Genomic DNA, 25859 nt, shown 5'->3' with positions numbered 1-25859 from the left:
GAATAAGGATCAACAAATATACAATCAGTGCTTAAGTTTCTCCCTCTTACACTCAACCTTTTCAGTTTTAGTTTCCCTGCCCAATTATTTCAACTTGTTCAGAAAATAGTAACTTCTTCAATCACTTATGACCTTCCATGTTTAGATGCAACCCATCTCTTGCATACAGCTGTCTTTTGCCTTCAAACACACTCCAGACGTCAACAAATTCCAGACCTCTTTTTTTTTGCACATTCTTGTAGTGATATCATTCATTATCATCGCTCGTCTACTTAACTCATAATTGTCAAAACGAGGCAGCACACACACTATCCTCCCATTGACACTTTTCTTCTTCACGATATCTAACAATGCCCTTAAATCTTTTGCTACCCAATTTATACTACCACTCGGGTCATTTGTACCCACCATAACTTTCATCTTTTCTGCATCATGCCCTCTCTTTATTGCTAAAGCCACTCTCTCTCTCTCTATTGTTCTACCAGCCAAGCACTCCTCAGACATACTGCTCTCCATACCCTTAATCATAGAATCACCATATATTTTACCACTCATAACTTCAAGCCCAAACAAGCGTCACTCACGGCCTCATTTTCTACGCTATTCAGCATGACTCTCCCAGTTTGATTACTCAATGCTCTTTTACTTACTCCCTCACTCTCACAACATCTCATTTCTTCTAGACCTCTTGTGCTTTCATTCTGTTGACTCCCAATCACTCCCATACTATTTATTACTTCATCAATCACCAAAGACTCCCATACTTAATCCTGTTCTAGTTACTTCAGCTAGAGTAATCTCCATAGTCCTAATTTCTCTATTCAACCCATTTAACTCAGTTTTAATTTCCAGAACATCCTTACTGAGCACTTCCAATTCCTCTTGCAGAAGATGGTCACTTCATTTTCTTGAACTCCTGCCAAAGTTCTTTACGCTCCTGACATCTGCTTCCATTCCTAATTGCTCTAGCCTATCCCGACACTTCTCACATACGTCGACGTTTTCATTCTTCTCATTTAGCCAAACAGTCCACAGATCCTTCACATTCCTCGGCGCATACATATAGCAGTTTCTGCAACACATCCACTGCAAAAAATCCATGCATAGCCAGACTTTTGTATAGAAGTCCTCTGAGCTGCTGACATACGTCTCTTGTTGGACGCCATCTTTAGTTACTGAAGTAGTGAAACAAAAACAGCAGCGAAAACACAATATATACAACAGAGTTTCAAACAATAACACCAATCAAGGATACTTGTATCCAACCAAAGCACAACTGCAGCACAATTTGAGACAAAAAGCCACACTATACTTTAATTTAAAAACACATTTTCTAACATAACTGAACACCACCACCACGTTCGCTAGTGACACTGTCCTGATTAGTTTTAAATACTTTTCATTTACTTCAAGTTAATCATGAATTTTAATCAGTGTCTATGCTAGCCTTTAAAATGAATTAGGCTATGGTAATTGGTTATCAAAATGTCATAATATGAGTGAAATAGTATTTGTGTGATAGTCAGCTTGTACAGGATGGCTCATAAGGCACGATGAGATTTAAAATGTGAATAACAAATGAAAAAAACCAACCCCTCCAGATTTTGTATTTCATTATAAGAAAAAAAAATAAAATGAATAAAAAAATTATTAAATGTTTAAACCCCTTTGTGATTTATGGGTCACCCTGTATATCAGAAGGATCTGACTTGATGCATTGTACATAAGAAAATAATTTGATCTTTACTATCACTTACAACAAAAAAATTTATGTATTAAATTTAAAAATCTGATTTTCTTTCAGATACATAATTCAGTTAAAACATGGAGATTTTGAATGGACAATTAAAAAACGGTATAAGCACTTTCAGCATTTACATCACAATTTACGTTTATTTAGAACCACCTTAGCTCTGCCGATTCCAACTCGAAGGTATGTTTAATTTTTCAAATCAAATTTAAAATTAGTTCTGTGGTTTATTAGACTTAAAGTGGATTTATCTTCCAGTTTAACAATTAAACTGGACAACAGTAGCAAGTTCATACAGTGCCCTTGACATTAAATGAATAGTGAAATAATTTTTAAATACTTCAGTAGTCATTATAATTAATGAATTACTCTCCTCCTAAATGTGCAACTTTAAGAAAATTACTTAAATCAAAAAGAAAATTTATTCATGTTTAAAATTCAAAATTAAACATTTTAATTAAGATTATGTAAATTCAAGTACTGCTTTCTATTTCCTTTCATATACCTCAAGATCGAAAAACAATGTTCTTTACATTGAAAAAAATGTGCAAATTGACAGGAACTTTCCTGTGAGACTTGTTCAGCCCAGTTTGAACCAACATTTAGATTATGATGTATTCCAACAATCGAAACTTTCAAAGCAAAATTATTTACTTTTTACCAATTGCATCCACAAATTTTTTTTGTGGTGCACTGTTGATCTCATTACCTCATGACCTTTTTTATATAATAACTCAATCCCACACATGAGAGGTAAAGAATCTGTAGCATATTAGTGCTGTGTATAGGCAATATTTGGAAAAGAAGGAACCTCTTGATATTTTTCTTGAAAAGCTGGAGGTTGTGTAAGTATGGAGGAAACATAATAACTCAATCCTACACATGAGAGGTAAAGAATCTGTAGCATATTAGTGTATAGGCAATATTTGGAAAAGAAGGAACCTCTTGATATTTTTCTTGAAAAGCTGGAGGTTGTGTAAGTATGGAGGAAACACTTCATTGAGGGAAGCTCCATTTATTTCATTTATTCCATCATTTATTTCATTCCACATTTATTCCATTTGCCTCTGGAAAGCAGAGGTAAATGGAATAAAAGTGGAAGAGAAGCAAGTTTGGCACATTAATAGTGGACTGTAAAGGAAAGTTGAATAACTGAATTTTAACAGGCCCAATGGAAAGTGGAGGAATTTTCATGAAAGTACCTATTATCGTCAAATTCCTGATTATATATCCTCAAGGAGTATACTATCATATCCTGTATGATATACTATCATACAGGATACGATAGTATTACATGAATAATTTACATCATTACTAACTTCCTATCTACAATTTTCATCCAAATCAGTCTGTTACCTGTCAAGACTCCAACATTATCGGATCTTATATTTCTGTCTTCTAAGACACTTTTTACTGTATCAATCCACCTATATCTTGGTCTTCCTCTGGGTCTTTTTCTGCCAACCTGGCAGAGAACACTTGTTTTGCTAATCTTTCCTCTCCCATGCTCTTTAAGTGACCATACCACTTGAGATTAGCTCTGCTAATGCATTCCTGGATGCTGACAATGTCAAGTTCTTTCCTAATATCCTCGTTTTTAATATGATATTGCCATTGATGCCATCTGTTCACGTCTCTAATCTTTCTCAGGACTCTCATATCTGCGGTCTCTAGTGTTTGGTCAAGTGTTTTACTTCTGACCCAGCTCTCAGATCCATAAGTTAAAACTGGTTTGAACACTGTCTTGTATACAGCTAATTTAGTGTTTTGACTAATTTCTCTCTTATTCCATATAAATTTATTCAGTTGACTTCCTACCATACCAGCTTTGATTCTGTTGTCTGTTTCCATATTTAATTTACCATCCTCACTAAAAATCGTGCCCAAGTAGCTGAAATGTTTCACCTGTTCTATAGGTTCTCCATTCACAATGCAGTTGATATTTTCAATGTTTCTGCCTATTTTCATTGTGTTTGTCTTTTTAATGCTGACCTTCATACCATATCTATTACAGCCATGCCCGGCTGGTAGCGTGTGCGAAGTGTGCAATATACGCAGGTGCTGCAGAAGAAAAGGTGCCTAAAAGATGTCAGAAAATATGAGATAAGAATTTAAACGAACAACGAATGGTACAGAATGGTACATATAATTATGAATGTACGTCGTCTTCCGTTCGGGCCCCCTTCAGATCTTCCCGGAAACGAACAAATAGATTCTGAAATTGTATCCTGGACCTGATTATATCACTGTAATTTTTGATTAAAATTTACAAAAATATACCTAAAATAGTTCTTTATTTTTTGATGTATCATAAATCAACTTATGATTAATTGTTTGAGTTCTGTGTAAGGGTCGTATCCTAATTTTAATCAGATCAGACGCATGTGGTCCGACCCTAAAAGTCGGCTTACTACTGATAAGTCATTCTTCTCAACATTCAAGCCTGTTATATTAGCGGGCTGTTAGGGAGGCGTCAGCGACATAAAATAATCTGCGAACTTAAATCTCTTAACTTTATGTTATTTACTAAGTAATTTAAGGAAATTACAATGTCACTAGGATATACATTAAAATAAATTTTTAATATACTTCAATATTTCAGCAACGTCACGTTGCCATTTTCAAGAAACTTGAGAACAAGACACGTGCATGCAGGCACAACAAACAGTAAATGAGGAAGAAGCAGGAAGCTATTATTTCTCCTAAAGTCCTGATGGTGCCCCCTAGCGGGCAATGTTGGTATTCTTGGGTGATTGCGCTGAAGGTCTTCTTATGTAGGTTTCCCAAATTTGAGGCAGGCTCATGCAGCCAAATTTGTTGAGGTTTGGATTGTTTCTTAGGGCTGAAGCTGATTCCATGAAAAGCCTTTCATATTTGTATTTACTACGGTGTACTATCGTGGCTTTCTTCCACTGTAATCTATGGTAGGTATTCCTCATATTCCTTTTTTTTATTCCTCATCTCTTCTTTCCATATAAATTTGTGTACATTTTTATGTTGAAACATTGTGTTAGTAATAACCATTCCATGTCCTGCACAGAAATCCAAGTATTTGCCATTATTATTATTATTAGCTTTGCTCTTTTCTCCAAATTTTCCCAAAATATTTTTGTATGTCTGACAGTCATGTCCTACTCTGCTATTTAGATCCCCAACAAGGACCAACTTTTCCTTTTTCATTGTGTCAGTTGCTTTCTCTAAAGCCTCAAAAAATTCCTCCACTTCTACCTTAGTAGAATCTTCTGTGGGACCATAGGCACAAATAAGTCTCATTGTCAAGTTCCCCATTCTGATATTTGCCTGCATCACTCTACTTGAGACTGCCTGCCATTCAAGAAGATTAGCTTCGTATTTAGTGTTGAATACTATGGCTACTCCATCTTTCCCTTGATTGTCATTGCCTGAATATAACAGTTTGTATTTATTGCTCAGAAAGATCGCACAAGTTTTTGCCTTTTTTGTTTCAGTCACCCCTATTATGTCGATCTGGAACTTATCTAATTCCTCAGCTAGCTCCATTTCTTTGCCATTCAAGCTTCTTATGTTGATAGAGCCGATTATGAACTCTGGTGATATTGAGTTGGGGAAGGTTTTAGGATTTGTTTGAGTAGCTGACTTTTCACTGTTTTCCCTGGTGAAAACAACAGGGGCCTTGTTTAACAGGGCAGCGCCCCAGCCGGCATGAAAATCTGTCACGTGGCACCATCATTTGAAATTTTGTTTTAAGCCAATAAGAATATAACTCAGTCAGCTAAATCCCAAATTGCCAGTCTATCCTTGTCCATTCAGTTTCCAGGTAGATACCTAACAGGGTGCACCATGAGAAGGTGAGAATTGGTCGTTAGGTTAGAAGCTCTGGTCGGTTCTCAGTATTCCTTTTAAAGGCTATGTGGAGGTCTCCTCTCACTTATATAGCTTTGCCCTTAAGCACCCCTACCTAAAGTACCTGTTAAAAGTAAAATAAGAGCTCAAACATTTCATGAGAAAGCTGTTGAAGTTTTTCAGGTCCACATACAAGAGAACTTGTGTTTTTGAATAACCAAATGATGTAGTCCTTAGAGAAAACTGAAGACGAGGTTGGTTTGGTATGTTTAGATCTGGGTAGTGAATGGTTGTTCATAAGCAGCTGCTAGTGTGTATGGGTTTGAGGAAAACTGGAGGAATGGTGTCAGTCAGTTCTGTAGAACAGCACATCAAAATGCCAAGAAAAAGCAGAGTGCAGCACCTCTATTATGAGATAGTGACTGGAATGAGCCTGTGTGTGTGTGTGTGTGTGTGTGTGTGTGTGTGTGTGTGTGTGTGTGTGTGTGTTAGAGAGAGGGGGGGGAAGTTTCCAGTTAATCAGATTACCGTCTTTTGGGTGGTCCAGTTAATCGAATATTTTTAGCAGTTTATTGTGCACCAGTTCCATATGTGAAAACAATATTCTAAATGAGGTGGATTTTGGATTTTATTTGAAGATGGACAACTTGGATGTAGGTACAGCCCAAGATAGGAGGATGTGGAGGAGACTCATTAGAAACAGTGACCTACTTAAGTGGGATATGCTGCAGAAGAAGAAGATTTGTACTAGGAGTTGTAATGTTTTGAGTGGAAAGACATGCCTAGTATTTTGAATGTAGAGGAGGCTATGAATGGAATGTGTATATACCAGGAGAGGTTAAAGATGTAAGTCAGTCCAAGAAATACCTGATCTTGCATGGAGAGCTAGATGTTATCAAAGGTGAAGGGAGGTGAAATATGGAATCGTGAAGTGAAGCAATATTTTGTTTTGGTAGCACTGAAGTAGACAAGGTTATCCTTGCTCTACTGAAATATAGCAAGATTAGTGTTTAAGGTGCTGATTTAAAGACCTTGTATGTGGACATTGCAAGGTATATCAAAAAATACCATCTGTCAATGTACACTTTCAGTACCTTAGAAGGGAGTATACTGTTGTCAATAAAACTGTGAATAGGATTTGAGATTAATGATAGGTCATTTATGATGATGAGAGAGAGAAAGCATGGATGAAAGTACAGCCTTGGGGAAATCCAAAGAAGAAAACAGTACAGTTGCAAAGGATGCATAGACCATGCAGTGGTAATTGTTCCTGCCTTGATCGAAAGCTTTGGAAATATCTGGAGTAACTGCATTGGTTTCACCTAGCCTTTCCAGAGCTTGAGTCACAGATGAGTGATGTGGGCAAGCAATAGACCAAGAGTGGCAGAATCCATGTTGTTAATTGCTAAGTGGTGGGGTAGTAGTTGGTGAAAGAGTTAATTTCTCCACTGTCTCCACTCCAATATTATTCTAATGTATTCCAACTTAATACTTTAATTATTTACTTTTAGCCTGCACTTTATGGGTTAATTGATGATGACATCAATTGTAGTGGGATGTTAGACTCTAAAGAGATGTCACTCTAAACTTCAGAGTGCTTACTGTCTAGACAGCACAATAATGATTCAAAAGAGGTAAATCAGATTTCGAATTGGACAAAAGCAACCATCTTCTTCCATCTAACTGCCAATTAAAGCAGCGATTTAAAAGATAAATTGCCTTATGTGATTGGCAAAACTAAATCTTCTATCATCGAACAACAAGCAAAGGCAGAGATTTAAAAAGATAATTCGCTCATCCTCATAGACAAAAGCAACCATCTTCTCCCATTGAACTACCTCTTAAAGCAGAGTGATTCAAAAAAGATTAATCGCCCTTCCCCTTTGATAAACTCTACTCTCTTCTACCATCTTACTGCCACTAAAGGCAGTGACTTAGAAAGTTAAATCGCCAATTCTCTTAGGCATAACAACCAATTTCTGCCATTGAACTACCACTAAAGGCAATGCGATTTAAAAAGAATAATCGCCTTTCCTCTTTGGTAAAATCAACCATCTTCTGCCATCGAACTACCACTAAGGTTGTGTGATTTAAAAAGATAAATCAGCCTTGCTCTTTTGGCCAATGCAATCATCTTTTGCCATTGAACTATCTCTAAAGGCAGAGATTTAAAACTACAAATCGCAAGCCCTTATCCGCATCATCAACGCTTTTTTCGCAGTATCTCACTGACTTTCTGTCTTTCTATCCATAAAGAAGGACCACTCTCCCCAGTTGGTGATAAACTGATCAATGGTGCATTGCTGACAAGAAGAAGAAGAACAAATAATATGTAAAAATCAGCAGTCATTAGAGCCTCGGTAGCTTATTCGGTATGGATGAAGTCGGAAAGACCTGGGCTCGATTCCCGTCCATGATGTGAGGAATCTTTACTGGTCTCTTTTGATTAAAGGTGAGTTAGCCGGTCTCATATGGAGGTAGAGGGTTTTTTCCACCCAGAAACTCGGGCTTTTCATCCCTTAGAATAGGCAAACTGGCCTGTGAACACACATGGATTTACAGTCATAAATGTATTTATGACTGTAAATACTTAACCCCACATTAGAAGAGCTCGACCAGTCCTACTGGGACAGGGAGAATCCCATATGAATAAATAAAATAAATAAAAGAGAACACAATCACTCGAACTCATGCAAATGATGACAGATTTTGGTAGCTATGCAAGTTTAAGCAAATTAATTTAGCCCTGCAATTTTACAGGTTGTAGCTAGACAAGAAAAGGCAACATTAATATGAAAAATGTTTGGAATCACTGTTATTAATCACTACCAAATACCCAAGCCTTTCTATATTGGCATTTCTTCCGACTAGGAGAAAATGCCAAAACTAGGAAGGTATCCTTTTGCAGTGTGAATGGTCACTAGGTGTGACCGATCCTTTTTTTGTTGAAACAGGCTACACCATGAGGAGGCAGGGATGAAAGGGAGTGGCTGAATATTGCACAGCACTTCCTTGTTAGTGTCACTAACAGGCAGGGATAGTGAATTGTCCTGTCACTAACAGGCAGGGATAGTGAATTGCCTTTGCTGGATCCTATTCTCATGCTAGATTCTTAGAAAATCATACAACCTATTTGTCTGAGTTTCTTTTGTAAACAAGCTTAGATACATTAGTTAAAAAGAAGTAACTCTTTTGATTCTGATAGTGATCTTTTGATTTTCTCTAGTGGCATACTACAGTCCTAGACTAGCCTTTTTCTTGAATCCATTAAAGTCAAATTATCTTAAAAAAAAAAAAATCTGTAATAATAAGTGGTATATTTAATTGATAATTTTTAATACTACTTAGCAAATTAAATTGTTAAGTAGTAGCTTCAAAAATAAATTTATAGTTTAATTGAATCAGTCAATTTAATAAGCATATTTATTAATGAATTAGACACAAAGAAAGGAGGAAAAGCTACCGACAAAAAACTGGTAGGTTACCCAGATTTCCACAGAGACCTGATGCTTTCCTTCCTGAAGTGCATCTTAAAAAGAGAATAGTGAGTGTAATAAATTGAATTTCAGATAATACTTTTCAATATAATAGGGTTGTCATATGTTTATAAAGTAGTCTATATGATTTGTGTTTTGATATAATTAATTTTAATCAAGAGACTTTGCAACCTCTCATTTCTATGATTGAGATGTATAAATTAGATTTATGCACAAAATATGTAATGGGTCTATTCTGCTTTGTATGATTCCACTACATTATAGTGGCATGCATGGTCATGTTTAGAATGTCATACTTCAAATTTGTCACAGTTTGTGTGGTGACTATCATTTAATCACTTGATTAGCTTTTGTGTATGTTGTCCATGGTTTTAATGTTTTTCATTTTGTGTGTGTGATATTATCAGCTATTCAAACACTTAAAATTATCTGAAGAAATAAGTTATTTATTAAATAAGTTTTTATTCAATTTGAAAGGACAGTTTCCATAAGATGATAATTTTACAATAAAAAAAATATCAAACAAAAAGTGAATTCAATGAGAAATCTTTTAAATAAACCTAACTATGCAAATCATTCCTGTTCCCTTTGTGTCCACCTTCCATTTTATCGGAACCACTTAGGAAATGCAGAAGATTACACAATCTCTGTAGTTGTAAGGTATGTGGTATTTAGTATTTTTTGATAACATGACCATGGAAAATCAAGTCTGCTTTAGGTCAACAAGTCAGTAGGTCATTTGCTATTTTCATTATATGGAGAGAGCCAAAAGAATCCATTTAATGAACTTTATATGTCTGCTTATCAAGCTGTGCTGTAAAGTCTAAACATACTTCAAATTTTTCAGTATATAAAGCAGCCCTAAAGACAACTTTAGGACTTCATCATGAGAAATTTGCTCATAGGAAAGCAGGTGGAATTTAGATGATGAAAACAATGTAAAATACTTGGGTTCCACACTCTAAATTAAAGATACCAAGAAATTATATACTTGGTTTAACCACCTGACCAGCCATTATGGATCAAATACGCATCCTCATATGCTTCGTATCTATCATATATTTCAATGTAATATCAATGGTATTACAATTTTAATATACACTTCACATCCATGATAAACTTGACGTCTATAGACATCTTGGCTGGTAGCATGGTTAATCCTTTATCCAAATGTAAGCAAACAAAGTTTGCACCTGAATTATTTCCAGGACTGGGGAAACTCGTGGTAAAGGTGGTATGACTTCACATCTTAGTACCCCTATGGGATACTAAGTGGTATGACTTCACATCACTTGCCTTAGTATCCCTATGGGATACTAAGATGTGAAGTCATACCACGAGTTTCCCCAGTCCTGGAAATAATTCAGGTGCAAACTTTGTTTGCTTTCACTTGGATAAAGGATTAAACCAAGTATATAATTTCTTGGAATCTTTAATTTAAGTTGAAAAACTTTCAACGGTTTCCACACTCATTGAATTCTTGATATGTACCCACAAGGAGCGTGCAGGATACTAATAACTATGACAGTAGTATAGTACACAATTTAGTTTACATTATTACTAATCTATCAGCAGTTTTCCTCCAAACTTTCTCACATGTTAGCACTCCAATATTGTCATATCTTATAGTCTATCGTCTAAGACACTTCTAATTGCATTAATCAACCTAGATCTTGGTCCTCTGCTGAGTCTTTTCCTGCCATTCTGGTATCAAACACTTGTTTTGTTTATGTTTCCCCTTTCATTCTGTTTAACTCGCTATACCAGCTTTTCTCACCCATTCCCAAATGCTCACAAATATCAAGTTCCTTCTTAGTTGCTTTATTTTAATGATTCTGCTATTGATGTCATATGTTCACTCCCCTGATTTTTCTCAGAACTCTTATCTGTGGTCTCTGGTCTTTGATTAGCTGTTTTATTTCTAATCCATCGCTCTGATCAATAAGGTAAAATTGGTTTGAACTTTGTCTTATATTGCTAGTTTAGTATTTTGGCTAATTTTTCTCTTATTCAATATAAATTTATTCAGTTCACTCCCCCACAATACCAATTTTGCTTGTTCAGTTGTCTATTTGCATATTTAATTCACCATCTTCACTTTTTAATGGTGCCTAAATAACTGAAATGTTCTGCTTATTTTATAATTTCTCTATTCAGGATGCAGTTGATGCTTTCAATGTTCTTGCCTCTTCATTTTTTAACATTGATTTTCACACTAGATTTATTATAGCAGGAATTAAGGAATTCTACAAACTTATATTAGATTTATATAAGAGTATAACAACATCTGTGAAATAGAGTTGAGTTGAATATCTCCAATTTTGATATCAGTCCTAATGCACTTTATGATGTTAATCCATATAAATAAGGAATAGCAATGTGCCTCCCTTGTCTCAAACCTGATATAACATCAAGCTATCTTTGTGTACCTTCATTTCTGACTGCTGACTTACAACTGACATATGGATTATGTATTGCTTGATAGAATGTCCCATTTATACCATATAATCATAGTGTTTTGAACAGCTTTTCTCTTGGCATCTTGTCATGTCTTTTTCCAGATATACGAAACTCAAATACAGATCCTTGTCAAAGTCCCAGGATTTCTCAACTCTTTGTCATTAAGTGAAAATCTGATCCTGACAGCCTCTGTTTGACCTACAAACAGTCTCCAATTTTCCCATCATTGGGGAGACCTTCATCCAGCAGTGGACAGAACCAAAAGGTTGAAGAAGAAGACATTTTTTGTCAGCTTTTTCTCAAGTATGCTTACAGAACTCTTACCCATAACTCTTGGTAAGGAAATTCCTCTATTATTCACATTGAGTTTTACCGTATTTACTCAAATATAACTCTCACTTTTTTTCCCAAAATTAAACTCATGGTGTGAGATATATGTGGGGATTTTCGGAAACTAAAATTTTCAGGGGAAAACTGAAAATGGGTATGACTTGCCAAGAACCTCCTACTCTCTATTGCTACTTCTGGCCTCAAGAGTGGTTTTCTTGTGTGCATCATCAAAGTCATATACCCAAATAGTGTCATCTTCTTTTCCATTATTTCAAGCAGAAATTACCAGTAATTTACAAAACTCGAGATACGTAATGAACAATCCTTCACGAATGACTAATAAGAAGTGAAAGCAGAGCACGAAACAGATAGCAATTGTAGGCCAGTAGAGATAGAGCAAATATGAAGACGTGCATATGATTGGTGCAGTATTACCAAAAAATTGTGTGACCCAACGACAAAGGCAAGCCAATAATTGTTGAGTTAAAATGCTAATTCTCTTCAACTGAATTCCATAATATCTGAAACTGCCATAACGACACACTATATATTTCTTAGTTTTAACATGTTCCCAACGAGGTGTTGTTTTGCCCATTTGTCGTTCCGACAGAACTTCTCATTATTATTTGTGTACCGCATTGCGCAGGTGGGTTCAACTCGCACAAAGTTTCAACCCTTTGGTTGAATTTTATTGCTGCTTGTTTGTGTGCCACTTCCGCATTGAGCTGGTGGGCAGACTCACACACACGTTATATGGTATGTTTCAATTCGCAGTAGAATTTTATTTGAAGTTAGCCTTTTAATGGCATTGAAAATAATCAAACAAACACTTACTTTGTGTAATTGAAAAATTGGATAATGGTTTTTAGTTAGATACTGTTTGCTGGTGCAATATATGGTTTTGTTTGAGTCTATACAGCATAGTCTCTGTGTGTGTGGGAGAGGGAGGATGTGATTCATTAATTAGTGCAGTTTTTATCCCAGTTGTCTCTAATTGCACTATTTGTTGAGAAATATATTACACAGACTGCAAATGTGTCTGTACCTTATTCAGTGATACAATAAAGCTACTTGTTTTTCTTGCGTCTGCAGTATAGTGGGTTTTTTTGGGGGGGGGGGGGGAGTTACCATGGGGAGCGAGTTACAATCATCCTGACCTGAATGTGTTTAAACTTTTTTTTAATGTGCAAGGTTTATGCGAAACTTTTTAATTTCTTTTTTCATAAAGTAAAATCAAGGGTACGAGTTATATGAGAGGGTGAGTTATATTTGTGTACATACGGTATTTCACTTTTTATAGATGAATACTATGAACATTCTACTCCACTCATCTGGATTTGAACTTTTGATTGACTTCCAGATGATGCACTATAGCAACTGTAAAACTTTTATATCTCAATTTTTGATAATTTCTTCTCGAATAACTTCTATTTACCTTTCCACATTTTAGTTTTTTTCTATCCAAAGTGTTGATATATACTTCCGATTGCATTCCTCCTAAATATTTTCAAATTAGAATATCTTTGAATATCTATCTTCAATTTTCATGTCATACTCTTTCTTCCATTTTTGAACTTTCTCAGCAGCTTCCAGAACAATTTGCTACCTTCCTGATATTTATCTTCGATATTATTATGGAAGTCTTCTGATGAGTTTTGTTTAGCTGCTTTTATATATTGCCTTGCTTTATTACATTTTTCTATATACATTCTCAGAATGCCTTTCTTCCTAGAAACTTTCCAAAACTTCCCCTTGTAATTCTTGCAGATCACATGCTTCAATGCTTGAATCAGCGTTTTCTTCAGTTTGCCACTGAGTTTCCAAAGTCTTATCTTGTCTCAAACTTGCTTTTCTTTTTCTTGAAAATTATTATTAGACCTCCAGGGAATCAAGGACCTATTGTGGTAGGCTATATGTCACCCACACCAGCTGTCATTCTTTCTCTTAAACTCATTCACATCATATTCAGTCACTACTTCAACAAGCAAACTGTTTCATTCACGGTTCTGTGAGAGAAAAATCGAGCCCTTCTCCCTTTCTTAACTGCATGCAAATTTAATTTCCACAGATGCTCTTTGTCCTTTCCTCACCTTCCATATAATGAAAAATGTTAACTGATTCCTATAATGCCACTCAAAAAAAGTTTAGAGATCTCTGTCGTCATCCCTCTTTTTCCTGTCTACCAGTGTCTGCAGTCCTTCTACTCCTAATCTACATTCCATAATCCCAACATAATATTTGTTACTCTTCTTTGCAGCCTTTCCATAGTGTCTTTATCCCTTTGGAACCCAGGAGATCAAATCTGGGTTTCTGTGATCATACAAGGACCTTTTAAAGAGGCAAAAATGACTTCCATATCCTTAGATATCAATGTTCATTTCAATATCACAATTATCCTCTGATCATGTTTGCATTTTTTGTTGTGACTTATGATCTTCAGCTTTCTATCAACCAACTTCAAGATCCCTATTCTTGTCAATTATTCCAAGCATAATCCCACCAATAAAATATGCTGTTGGATATCGTATCACAACAAAGTGCATAACTTTATATTTACTAACATTGACTTTAATATTTACATTTACCAACTATTGAAATCACTTGTAAATGCCATACGTCAGTAGCATTTCTGAATGCCTTGCCTTTCTTTTCATCATCAGCAAACAACTGAAGATCTTCTATTATCCCTTTCCAATATTATTAAACCTGAATGGTTCAAGGATTGAACTGGGGTTCACACCAATTTTCATCTTAAATCTGGCAGTTTCACATTGCCCATATACACTTTCTGATATCTGTCTCTCAGCCACCCACTTATCCAAGCTAATAGTTTAGATTCTAATCTCATATTCTCTAGTTTATGCAACAACCTTTTAGGTGATATTCAACCTAATGCATTAGCAAAGTCGAACAGTATCATAGTATATCCATTCCCTTTAACTCTGCTGTACCATTATTATAAAATAAAAGCAAATTACTCAGACATGATTCCCTTTATAAACCCATGCTGTTTCTTGCAAAGTATCTTGTTTGTCCATCCATTTCTGTATGTGAGTTCTTTTCACCTTCTTTAAAATATTTACAATTACCCCAGAGACCTTGATAAGTCAATAGACATCAATCTTTGAATCACCCTTGTGCAATGGAATTATCATACATTCTTTCCATTCCTGTAGGATCTTTCCTGAGCTAAGACTCAAATTATACAAATGTGTCAAGGGCCCAGCCAGTTTGGCTGAGCATTCCTTTAGTAGATCTGTGCTAATAACCCATCTGTCCCAGTTGCTGAATTCTTATTCAGGTTATGCAACAGATCTAGAATTTCCTTTACATGCACCTCTATCTCTTCATCCAGTGTAGTGGTAGCACTGTCTACTATGTTACATACACCAGTATACATTGAAAATTATGGAAACAGCTACCGCGTTAGAGTGAACCTCTAGTTTAATATAAACCAAAATAAACACTCAAACTTTTTAACCTTCACATTAAGGTCATCATCTGGAGTATACACACATATATATATATATATATATATATATATATATATATATATACAAAGAAACAAGCTGCACTACAATGTACATGGCATGCTAAAGTTACTGACCAACCGTTACAACTATGTGTTTGAAACTGTTTCAGGAGGTGTACGGTGATAATGTAATGTAACATGTACGAACGTTTGAATGGCACAAACGCTTTGCTGAAGGTTGAGAAAGCGTTGAAGATGATGAATGACCGGGTTGCCCTGTCACAGCAGGAACTGAATAAAACGTTGCGAAAATTAATGAAATTGTCCACAACGATTGCCGATTACGCATTCGGTTGATAGCAGACATGGTGCACATTGATAAGGAGACTGTACAACAAATTTTGCATGAGCAATTGAACATGAACAAAGTCTGCACCCAAATGGTTCCCAAAAACTTGTGTCAGGAGCAGAAAGATGTCTGGAAACAAATTTGCACTGACATCATGGAACAGCTGACAGCAGAGCTGGACTTGCAGGAGAAGATCATCACATGTGATGAGACGTGGATTTTCCAGTATGAACAAGAAACAGACAATTGATGTGCTGGAAAACTTCCATGTCACTGAGAATGAAAAAAGCAAGAATGAGCAAGGCAATGCTGATCGTTTTTTTTTTTTTTTTTTTAATATATATATATATATATATATATATATATATATAATATCAGTCAGTGACGTGGTAATGATTGAATGGTACCAGAGGGTCAGACAGTTAACCAACATTATTACCTTGAGGTTCTGGCCAAGCTGAGAGAATGCGTGAGGAAGAAGAGACTGATCTGTGGAAGAACAATGCTTGGATTCTCCATCAGGACAACGCTCCAACCCACAGTGCACTGTTTGTAAAGCAGTATCTGGCTGATAAGAAGATCCCAGTATTGGACCATCCACCTTACTCACCGGACTTAGCTCCATGTGGCTTTTACCTTTTTCCAAAGTTGAAATTCACATTGAAGTGCACCCATTTTCAGTCAGTGGATGAAGTAAAGGAGAAAACAGCAGTGCTACTGAAGCAGATAACACCTGATTACTTGCAGCACTGCTTCCAACAGTGGAAAATTTATATGCAGCAGCATATAGATAGAGGAGGGGAGTATGTTGAAGGGGATAACAATTAAGTTGTACAATTGTAATAATAAATCACATTTTTGCAATCAGTCTTATTTAATAGCCACACCTTGTATATTTGAGTCAACAGTTTTCTTAAGCTGCTCAACTTTGAGTTATTTTAAAACTTGCTATGCATTATAAATAATAACTGACAGGAAATTATATTCTATACAAGTAGCTGCCATGGAAATATTTTACTTGGATAAAGGATTATACAAGAATATAATTTGTCATATATAATTTACTAGAAAATTTTGTTGGTTTGCTTTTTAACAGTCACCCTAAAATTTAGTTTGGACTTTGAGGATAAATTTTCATTTATAGATTTTCTTAGAGGGAAAAAAAAAAGAGAAGTAATGTTGTTAGATATGTAGCTTCCTATAGATTTCTATTCACATACCAGTTTCTTTCATCATCCTCAAAAAATAGCAAATTATCACAGCTTTAAACTATGTTATTAATTAAAAATGATGATACAAAAAAATTATATATATTAACTTCTGTTTCATTTTATTCAAAATGACTACTCAAAAGAGTAAATAAATTGCTCTTCTTTTAGTATCTAACTTGTATATTTGCAAAACTAGATAATAAAGGTACCATTTCTTTACTTTGCTGACAGTTTCAAAATGTATGGTACAGTTTCTAAAATGAGTGAATTAGAACAACTTTTTAAACCTGTTTGCACCTTACAGAATTTTCTACATTTATCAGTCCAGCATCCCTTTTGAAAAATGTCTTGATGTATACAAGTTTGTTTCCATGTATCTACAGATACTTACATAAGCATACTGGAAAAATTAAAAAAAAAAAAAAAAAAGTGGCCTTACTGCATATGCTTTCTTGGAAGAAATAGACTGGTCCTGCCTGGAAGACATTGAGAACATTTAAGAAATTCTCTGAAGTGATAAGATCATATGGCACCTTTAACAGGAATCAGGGCCTCATACTTCATAACATTTGGAAGTTTATGCCACTAAACATCTGAACATGTTGTACAACACTGAATGTTTCATGCTTGATATGTCAAATAATGTACATTTACTGATCTACATTAAGTTTCAAAAACAGCTGCTGTTAGAAATATTCAGATTTATGTATGTTCTCTAGTATGCTTACCTTCCTGACAGCTATTAGTAGACAGCAAAATATGTAATTTACTTCATTATTTTTGCAATAAAACTTTGAGTAAATCTTGTAGTTTTTGTTATCTGCTACTTCTGTCTGGACACACACTGTGTGATGGTAGACGGCTCCCTATCCTCTCACCATTCAATTAATGCTGAGGTCCCACAAGGTTCTGTCTTCTCACCAACCCTCTTCCTGCTATATATTAATGACCTACTGCAATTGACCTCCAATCCAATACACGGTTTCGCAGATGACAGCATACTACACTCCTCGCTTGCAATTGATAAGCCTTACCCTACACAATTCATCTCAACCTACAGAACATCAATCACCACCACCCTCAACTCCGATCTCCAAGTCATCCTACAATAGGGTTCGGATAACCTCATCAATTTCAACGCCAATAAAACCCAGTTCTGTACCTATTTCCCATATATAAAAAAAAAAAAAAAACATTTTTTCTCAGTATCCTTTTTGACGATATCCAAATTTCCAGACAATTTGAGATCTCACTTCTTGGAATCACCCTCATATCAAACCTCTCCTGGCATAAACATATCACAAACATTGCATCCACAGCCTCAAATAAACTAGGATTTCTCTTTCACTCAAGACGTTACTTCATCCCCAAACAGCTATTAACATTATACAAATCACAAATCCGCCCAGCTATTGAATACTGCTCCCACATATGGGGTAGGGCCCCTAAAAGCTCTCTCAAAATGCTCAACTCAATACAGAGGAGAGCAATTAGACTTATCAATGATCCATCCCTTACCAACTCTCTCCCCCCCACTTTCACACAGACGTATGATTTCTGCAGTATGTATATTCTACAAATATTTCCATGGAAATGCTCATCTGAAGTAACATCAATAATTCCTCTGCTCAGTAATAAGCTCATTGGAACACGTGCTGCTGCTGCACAACATCCCTTCACAGGACACCTAGAAACAAACAGAACAAGTTTCTTTTCCTCTTCCTTCATCTCTGCAACTGCTGCACTGTGGAACAGTCTCCCACCTGCTGTGTTTCCCAAGGAATACAATTTAAAGTCATTCAAATCAAATGTAAACAAATTCCTCCTTTTCCAACCCACTACCCATACACGGTACTAATGTACTATAGGTTGACCAACCAATAGTACATTAGTACAATAGTACAACCTCCTGTGTATGGGTTCAACATAAAAAAAAAACCCAAAAAAACCCTCATAGTTTGGTTTTGATATTAGTATTTATCTCACAGAAATTTCTTAAATGTTTACAGTAATACCAGTTTTTACTAGAAAATATTCTTGCTTTGCTAACAACAGCATGCTGTTGTTATTATTAGTGTTATGTTTTTATTATTATTATTAACATCTGATCTCCATGGAGTCAGACTCATCGTGGGAGGTACACACTATTGCACACAATGCTTATTCAACCATGCTTTAAAGTGATTCAATGTGAATACATTCACAACACACTCAGGCAATGCATTCCACCAACCACTCTCCATGCAAAGAACCTTCTCCTCTTATGCAGTTTCTAGTGATGACCTCTTGTCCCCCCCCCCCCCCCAATGAGAGGGTAGAAAAAGAGGCTGTTGAGCTGATTGTCTGCAGATGTGAATTTCCCATATGAGAGGCAGTTTGATACAACCATATTTGTACCATATATTACTTTCTGATACCTATCTTACAGCCAGCCACTGATCTGACTCAGAAGTCTGTTATCCAATCCCATCTGTTTCAATTTATTCGTCAGCTTGTTGTGTGGCTTTTGCAAAATCCAAGTACACCACTCTATATGCATCTCCCCTGTTCAAGGTATTTGTCACCTTCTTTACTAACATAAGTAAGTTAGTGAAACATAATATCCCTTTAACAAACCCATGCTGATAACCACAGAAAACTGCTAAAGTTTTTCCACTTGGTTATACTATAAATTAAAGATACCAAGAAATTATATACTTGGTTTAATCCTTTATCCAAGTGTAAGAAAACAAAGTTTGTGCCTGAAATATAATCAGGATAGGGCAAGTGTTTATTTATGTGTTTGTTTAGGAGTATGTGCATATACAGTATATTTGTGTGGTGTTGAGCTGATAATTTCCTAGATTCTAAAAAGTTTCAAGTGATCTTTACTAATCTGCTATTCCTGATAAGGTTAAAACATCTACAAAAAAAATGTTCCAAGGTGTTATAGGTGCAGTAAACCTAGTCATTTTGCTAAAGACTGTTATATTAGGATAAATTTAACAAGAATAATAGAAATTTCAGAAACAAATATGATTTTAACATGATATTGGTAAGAGCAGAAATGTCCCAATTACTCATTAGATATAAGAAGCTCAGGGCATTTTCTAATGAAGATGATCCTCTGACAATTCCATAAGGCTTTATTGGAATGTGCCATGTGAAATCTTATTTGACAAGTGTGCATATTTTTCATTTTTTATTGTATATTTAACAAAATTAACAACATATCATACTATTAAAATAATACAAATATATGCACCAACCAACAGTTATAAAGATGAAGTAGAAGAATTCTGTGACAGCCAATACAGGACAGCAAGATCCAACAGTCTACACAATAGTGTCAGGAAACTTTAATGCACGACTGGGTAAAAATGAAGAGAAAAGAAATGAAAGGAAATATGACGTTAAACTTTATGATGAAGAATTCATTGAATTCTATGAGCACGTTATATAAGTAAAGACCAGATTGAAAATGGACATAGATTAATCCAAATGGACAAAAAGTGAAATAGATTGTTTTATCATCTCATGTATGCTACCTGATCTGATATTTCTGCATATTTAGTGGCCTTGTTTGCTATACTTTTGTTTATGAGGGAACCTGCTCCTATCTGCTTGACATCATCTGGTCCTTTCCAGTAAAGTACATTTCCCAATTTTACTATCATACTTATTCTTGATTTCATTCACACTGCTTGCACACACAACAACAAATGGCAATCCATTCCAATCATACACCACCCTATGATAGAAAAATCTGGCCCTTACCCCTTAGGCGGCATTCATTCTCAGCTTCCAAGGATGCCCTGTTGCCCTTTCCCCATAAATTGAAAAATTCCATCAACGGAAATTCTATATGACATTTCAGAAATTTGTAAGTTTCAATCATATCACTCCTCTTTCTCTTGTTTACTAGTGTTCTGCAGTCTACAAATTCACAATCTGTCTTCATAATCAGTATTCCACAATCCTGATATCATTTTTAACACACTCCTCTCACCACGGAATCCAGGAGACCACGCATGTACACAATAGTCCAAGTAACATCTTATCAGAGCTTTGTAAAGAGACAAAATGACATCCTTTTCTTTACTTGTGAAAGTTTGTTTTAGCATTACAATTATCTTTTGAATTGTATTTGCAATCTGTACTGCATGACCCATGAACTTCAACTTGCTATCTACTAACACTGCAAGATCCCTAGCCTGATCAGATTCTTCTAGTGTAATCCCACATATAATACGATATTGGATATCTAATCACACCAAAGTGCATGACTTTACATTTACTGACATTGAACTAACATCCATTTCCCATGCTCACAATTCCAGCCTATTCAAAATCATTCTGCAAGTACTGCATATCAGCAGCAGCATTCCTGATTACCCTACCTATCTTTGCATCATCAGCAAATAGCTATATGTCACTTGTCAAATCCTATTCCAACATCATTAATGTATAGATTGAATACAGTGGACCAAGGAAGATCCTTATGGTACACCACTAGGTACCTCAAATCTTGCAGACTCGCATCCCCCCCCCATATACCAGTCAGCCATCCATTCCTCTTATCTATTCTAATATTTTATAATCCAAACTCATATTCTCTGATTTAATCCACAGTCTTCCATGCTGTCAAAATCCTTTGCAGAATCCAAAAGTTTCATGGTGTATCAAAAGTTTCATTGAACATTCCCTTTGTCTAGTTCAATGGTAACATTGTTAAAGCATGCGAGTAAGTTGCTAAAATATGACCTTCCTTTAGTTAACCCATGCTCTTCATTGCAAAGTAGAGATTCACTGTCAACCCCCTTTCTGAATGTGACTACTAACAATACTGTTACTAGAACTACAACCATAGGTCTTAACACTAACTGGATTCAAGTCATCTGATATCATTAGCAGCACATCCCCTCTCCTATCTGTTCATGCCTATCCTTCCTAAACATACTATATCCTTTATGCTCAATACCAGTTTGTCTGATTTTGATAGCCATGTTTCACTTATGCATACAATCTGAGAAATAAATCGGATTTAATATTAAGAGCTGTAGTTTCTACAAGCATATTCATACCAATAATGTCTAGGTATGTAATTATATTATTTTTTTCTCTTTAATACTTCTTTCATTTTTTTGATTCTATTTTTTGAGTTACTGAGAATTAAAAAAAAAGCTATTTAACTCATCATTGATATAGTGAGTAATGGTTATAACAAGGAAATTTCATCAGTCCCATGGTGCTCATCATAACCAAGTTCAACTCTCTCTGTGTGTGTGTGTGTGTGTGTGTGTGTGTGTGTGTGTGTGTGTGTGTGTGTGTGTGTGTGTGTGTGTGTGTGTGTTAAAGTACCATCCATATCTTTATAATATCAATATAAAAAAATTTAGATAATTTTTTTAAAAAGAAATTGATCCACATTTCTTGCCAATTCTAAAATTGGCAAAAAATAAGAATAAAAATGTAGAAACATGAGATAGACTTTCCTGAAATGAGAGCATGTTTCAGTGTTCTTCGACATGATCAAAAAAAAAAAAAACTTATGACACAGCCTGGAGATATGACATATTAAACGATCTGTTTAATCTTGCTTGGAGGGGACACCTTCCTGTTTTTATTAAAAACTTTCTATCCAGCCAAGTCTTTCAAGTGGGGATTAAGGCTTTGTCTTAAGTGTGACCCTCTTTGCTATTAAAGTGAACTCATCCCACAGTGGCCAATTGCCTTTATGTCGATCACAATTTATTGTTACTCCTTCAATATGAGGGTCATTGAAAGACAACTTCAACAAGCAATTGATCATGTTTCTTCATGGGTTCTTTGTCATGGATTCAGATTCTCTGTAGCAAAAACTGTGTGTACACTTCTGCCAGTCCCTCTCCATCCCTATCCTGATCTAAGAATGGGACCAACTATCCCAGTAGCACTTTGGGCCAAGTTTTTGGGACTCATCTTTAACAGAAAGCTAACATTCTTTATATACATTCAGAATCTTTGAGATAAGTGCAAAAATGCATCGAATATCCTCTGCACTCTGTCCTCTACAGAATGGAGTGCTGATTGATGTTTTTGCTCAGCATTTATTGTGCATTTGTACTTTCAAAGTTTGATTATAGATCCCAGGTTTACAGTTCTGCAAGAGAGAGGATGCTCCTGTGGTTGGACCCTATCCACCATCGGGTATTCAAATAGCTACTAGTGCTTTTCACACATCACCCATTCAAAGTCTTTATATTGAATCAAATGAATTCTCTTCTATCACTTCTAACACTAAGCTTAACTTAGACGAAAACATTTGTCTCTTAATTATTCCCTAAAGTCCCTTCCAGATCATTCTACATGGACTAGTCTCTTCTCTCTGTGTTGGAGGTCCAATATCACACATGTCAGACTGCCATTCGTCCTTTTGATATGCGTGTTAAAGAGGCTATGGAAGCTATTGACATGAATGTTGACAACATTACATGCACCAAACAAACAGCGTTCCTTCCTGGTAGGCGTGCACTCCATCATGCAACCTCTCACTTTTGTCAACTGCTGAAGTCTCATACACAATCTATCTCCCTTCAGTTGTTTAACGTACACAAAGCAGCACACTCTGATTTCTTGCCCATCTATACTGATGGTTCAAGATCAGAGATCTCTGTTGACTGTGCTGCTGTATGTGCTAACATTACTATCTCCAACCAGATCCAACTCAATTGCAATAATTATACAGCAGAGTTGCATGCCATTCAGCTTGCACTTGTGCATTTAAAAGAAAAGTCCTACCAAAAGTGTGTAATTTATACAGACTGAGTTCTTTACAGGCTATCTCCTCTGGTGTTTAATCCACATCCAGTACTTGGTGAGGTATTACAACTTTTGTACAAAATAAAGAATCTTAATACTTAGCTTAGCTTTTCTTTCATATTCTAAAGACTTAATTTTGATGTTCAGTTGTGTCAGATTTCCAGTCATATTGGAATAAGGGATGCAACTGCTAGATCAGCTCATACTTTTGAAGTACCATTTGCTGACTACAAACACTTCAGAAAATCAAAGTTAATTACGCAATAGCAATACTCCTGGCAGGAAGCACTGACAAACAAATTGCATGAGATTAAACCTGAAATTAAGCATTGACAGTCTAGTCAACATAGTAACAGAAGATAGAAAGTTGTTCTTGCTAGGCTCCACATAGGTCACAGTCATCTTACACATTCTTATTTACTGAGGACTGATAACCCACCCATGTATGAGAAATGCAACACCTGTCTCCCATTAGTCATATTCTGCAGAGTGCTGGCATTTCATATGAGAGAGAGGTATGACATTTTTACTTAACTGGCTGAGCCCTATACAGTACACTCAGGCAGATGTTATCAAACTCAAACAAATCGCATGATGTTCTTAAATTTTTATAAATAATTTATTGAAATGCGTTTGATTATAAATTTATTTATATGTAGATACTGTATTGTAGATACTAAACCTTGTACATATAATTTTTTACTAAATAATGAGTAAATAAAACATAGTTTTATTTACTCATTTATCTTCTTATTACTATTCATTAATACATGGTGTAGATAACTATTAATACTTTTAATATGCAGATACTTAACACTTTATACATACATTTTATCTTATTCACTAATTTATCTCTTTAATAACTATTTATTTATTAATACCTTGTGTACTGCTATAACCTGTGTCAAGGCACATTATTAGCTTAGCTATTCATGTGTCATAAAATCACAAATCGACCAACCAACCAACTAACTTTCTTGGGACTATTAGTTTTTGCATACCAGGCAAGTCTTAACTTCCTCCTTAATGTGTTAGGCTCATTGTCATGGCGTATCAGTAGCTTGGCTTTTGTAGAAACCTAATTAATGCATGTATTGCTGCCTTACAAAGTATACAGACTATGACTTTGCTATTGGGAAACCTAAAATGGCAGTTGCTGTTTGGTCTTCACTATCCTCCTCCCTTTTTTACCTGCAGTGTAGGTGTGATCCTTCAAGGGTATTCCAAATTGGGTGTTAGCTCCTTCTCCATTTGATGGTACAACAGTAAACTGGTTTTGCAGGACATCTACATAAACAAACTGATTGTAATATTAGGACATTTACCAGCCATCTAGCAGCTGTTCTGCTGCTTATGATGGATCATGTCTAGAGGAGTCAAAGTATTGTGGAAAATGGGGCTGTACAGGCAGAGGAGATTAGGCACTCTTTTTGTACAGGAGATATGTTGTAGTCTTTCATTCTTCTCCTCTCCTTTCCTCACATATATGTACATAATACTCTTTCTCACATCACAAAACAACGAAAGAAACTAAATACAGTAACACAGTAGATTATGAACTCCTTAAGTATAAAATTCTCTAGAAAACAATTGCAGAAAATAAAAATAAAATAAATACAAAAAAAAAAAAAATCAGTTAAAAATATATGCAAAAAAACATTCTCATCTCCCTCTTCAACATTTTATAGCCTCAAAAATATAAATGATGTGAACCACCACTTCCAGGCATCTGACCCAGGCCTGTTATTTCTTACAAAACCTCAGCTACAATCAATCTTAACAGTCCTCTCTACATTGTGCAATCCTTTCATCATAAGTTTGGTATACTTTTGGTTAGGTTTGATATTCCTTGACACTGCTATCAGAGGGTTTTACAATTAGAATCTCTTGATCTGCTCTGGCTTAAAATTTCCTTGCCACACTGTTGTATTCATTTGTTTTTTTTTATTGCTCTTAAAGTTCTGATAACTACTCTTACCTCATATTATTTATTTCTGAAGTTACACATTTCTGCAATCTTCCTTAGCATTCCTACTGTTCACTACTCAGACTGGTTTACCCTCTCTGATTCTACTAATTAAACCAGAAGAAATGCTGAGTATTTGCTATTAATGATCTAACATAGTACCCACCAGATAATTCCTATTTTAACCTTCTAATTATGTACTCCTAGATTTGTTCTAGGTGT

At 35.5% G+C, this 25859-nt stretch overlaps 1 protein-coding gene across 8 annotated transcripts in view; it reads left to right on the top strand.

Annotated features, from left to right (window-relative positions):
* Positions 1–25859, top strand: part of LOC150109091 (phospholipase D1-like) — a 584228-nt gene that overhangs the window by 146706 nt on the left and 411663 nt on the right. For all 8 annotated transcript variants that reach the window (XM_090411563.1, XM_090411593.1, XM_090411586.1 and 5 more), the window contains 2 exons: positions 1805–1933; positions 9011–9116. In XM_090411563.1, the coding sequence (XP_090267689.1) occupies positions 1805–1933; positions 9011–9116 (235 nt within the window). The remainder of the gene's footprint in view (positions 1–1804; positions 1934–9010; positions 9117–25859) is intronic.

Source organism: Typopeltis vanoorti, chromosome 2 (genome assembly GCF_054136105.1).
Source record: "Typopeltis vanoorti isolate ZY-2024b chromosome 2, IOZ_Tvanoo_1.0, whole genome shotgun sequence".
NCBI classification, from domain to species: Eukaryota; Metazoa; Arthropoda; class Arachnida; order Uropygi; family Thelyphonidae; genus Typopeltis; species Typopeltis vanoorti.
This window is presented reverse-complemented; position numbering and strand designations above follow the sequence as displayed.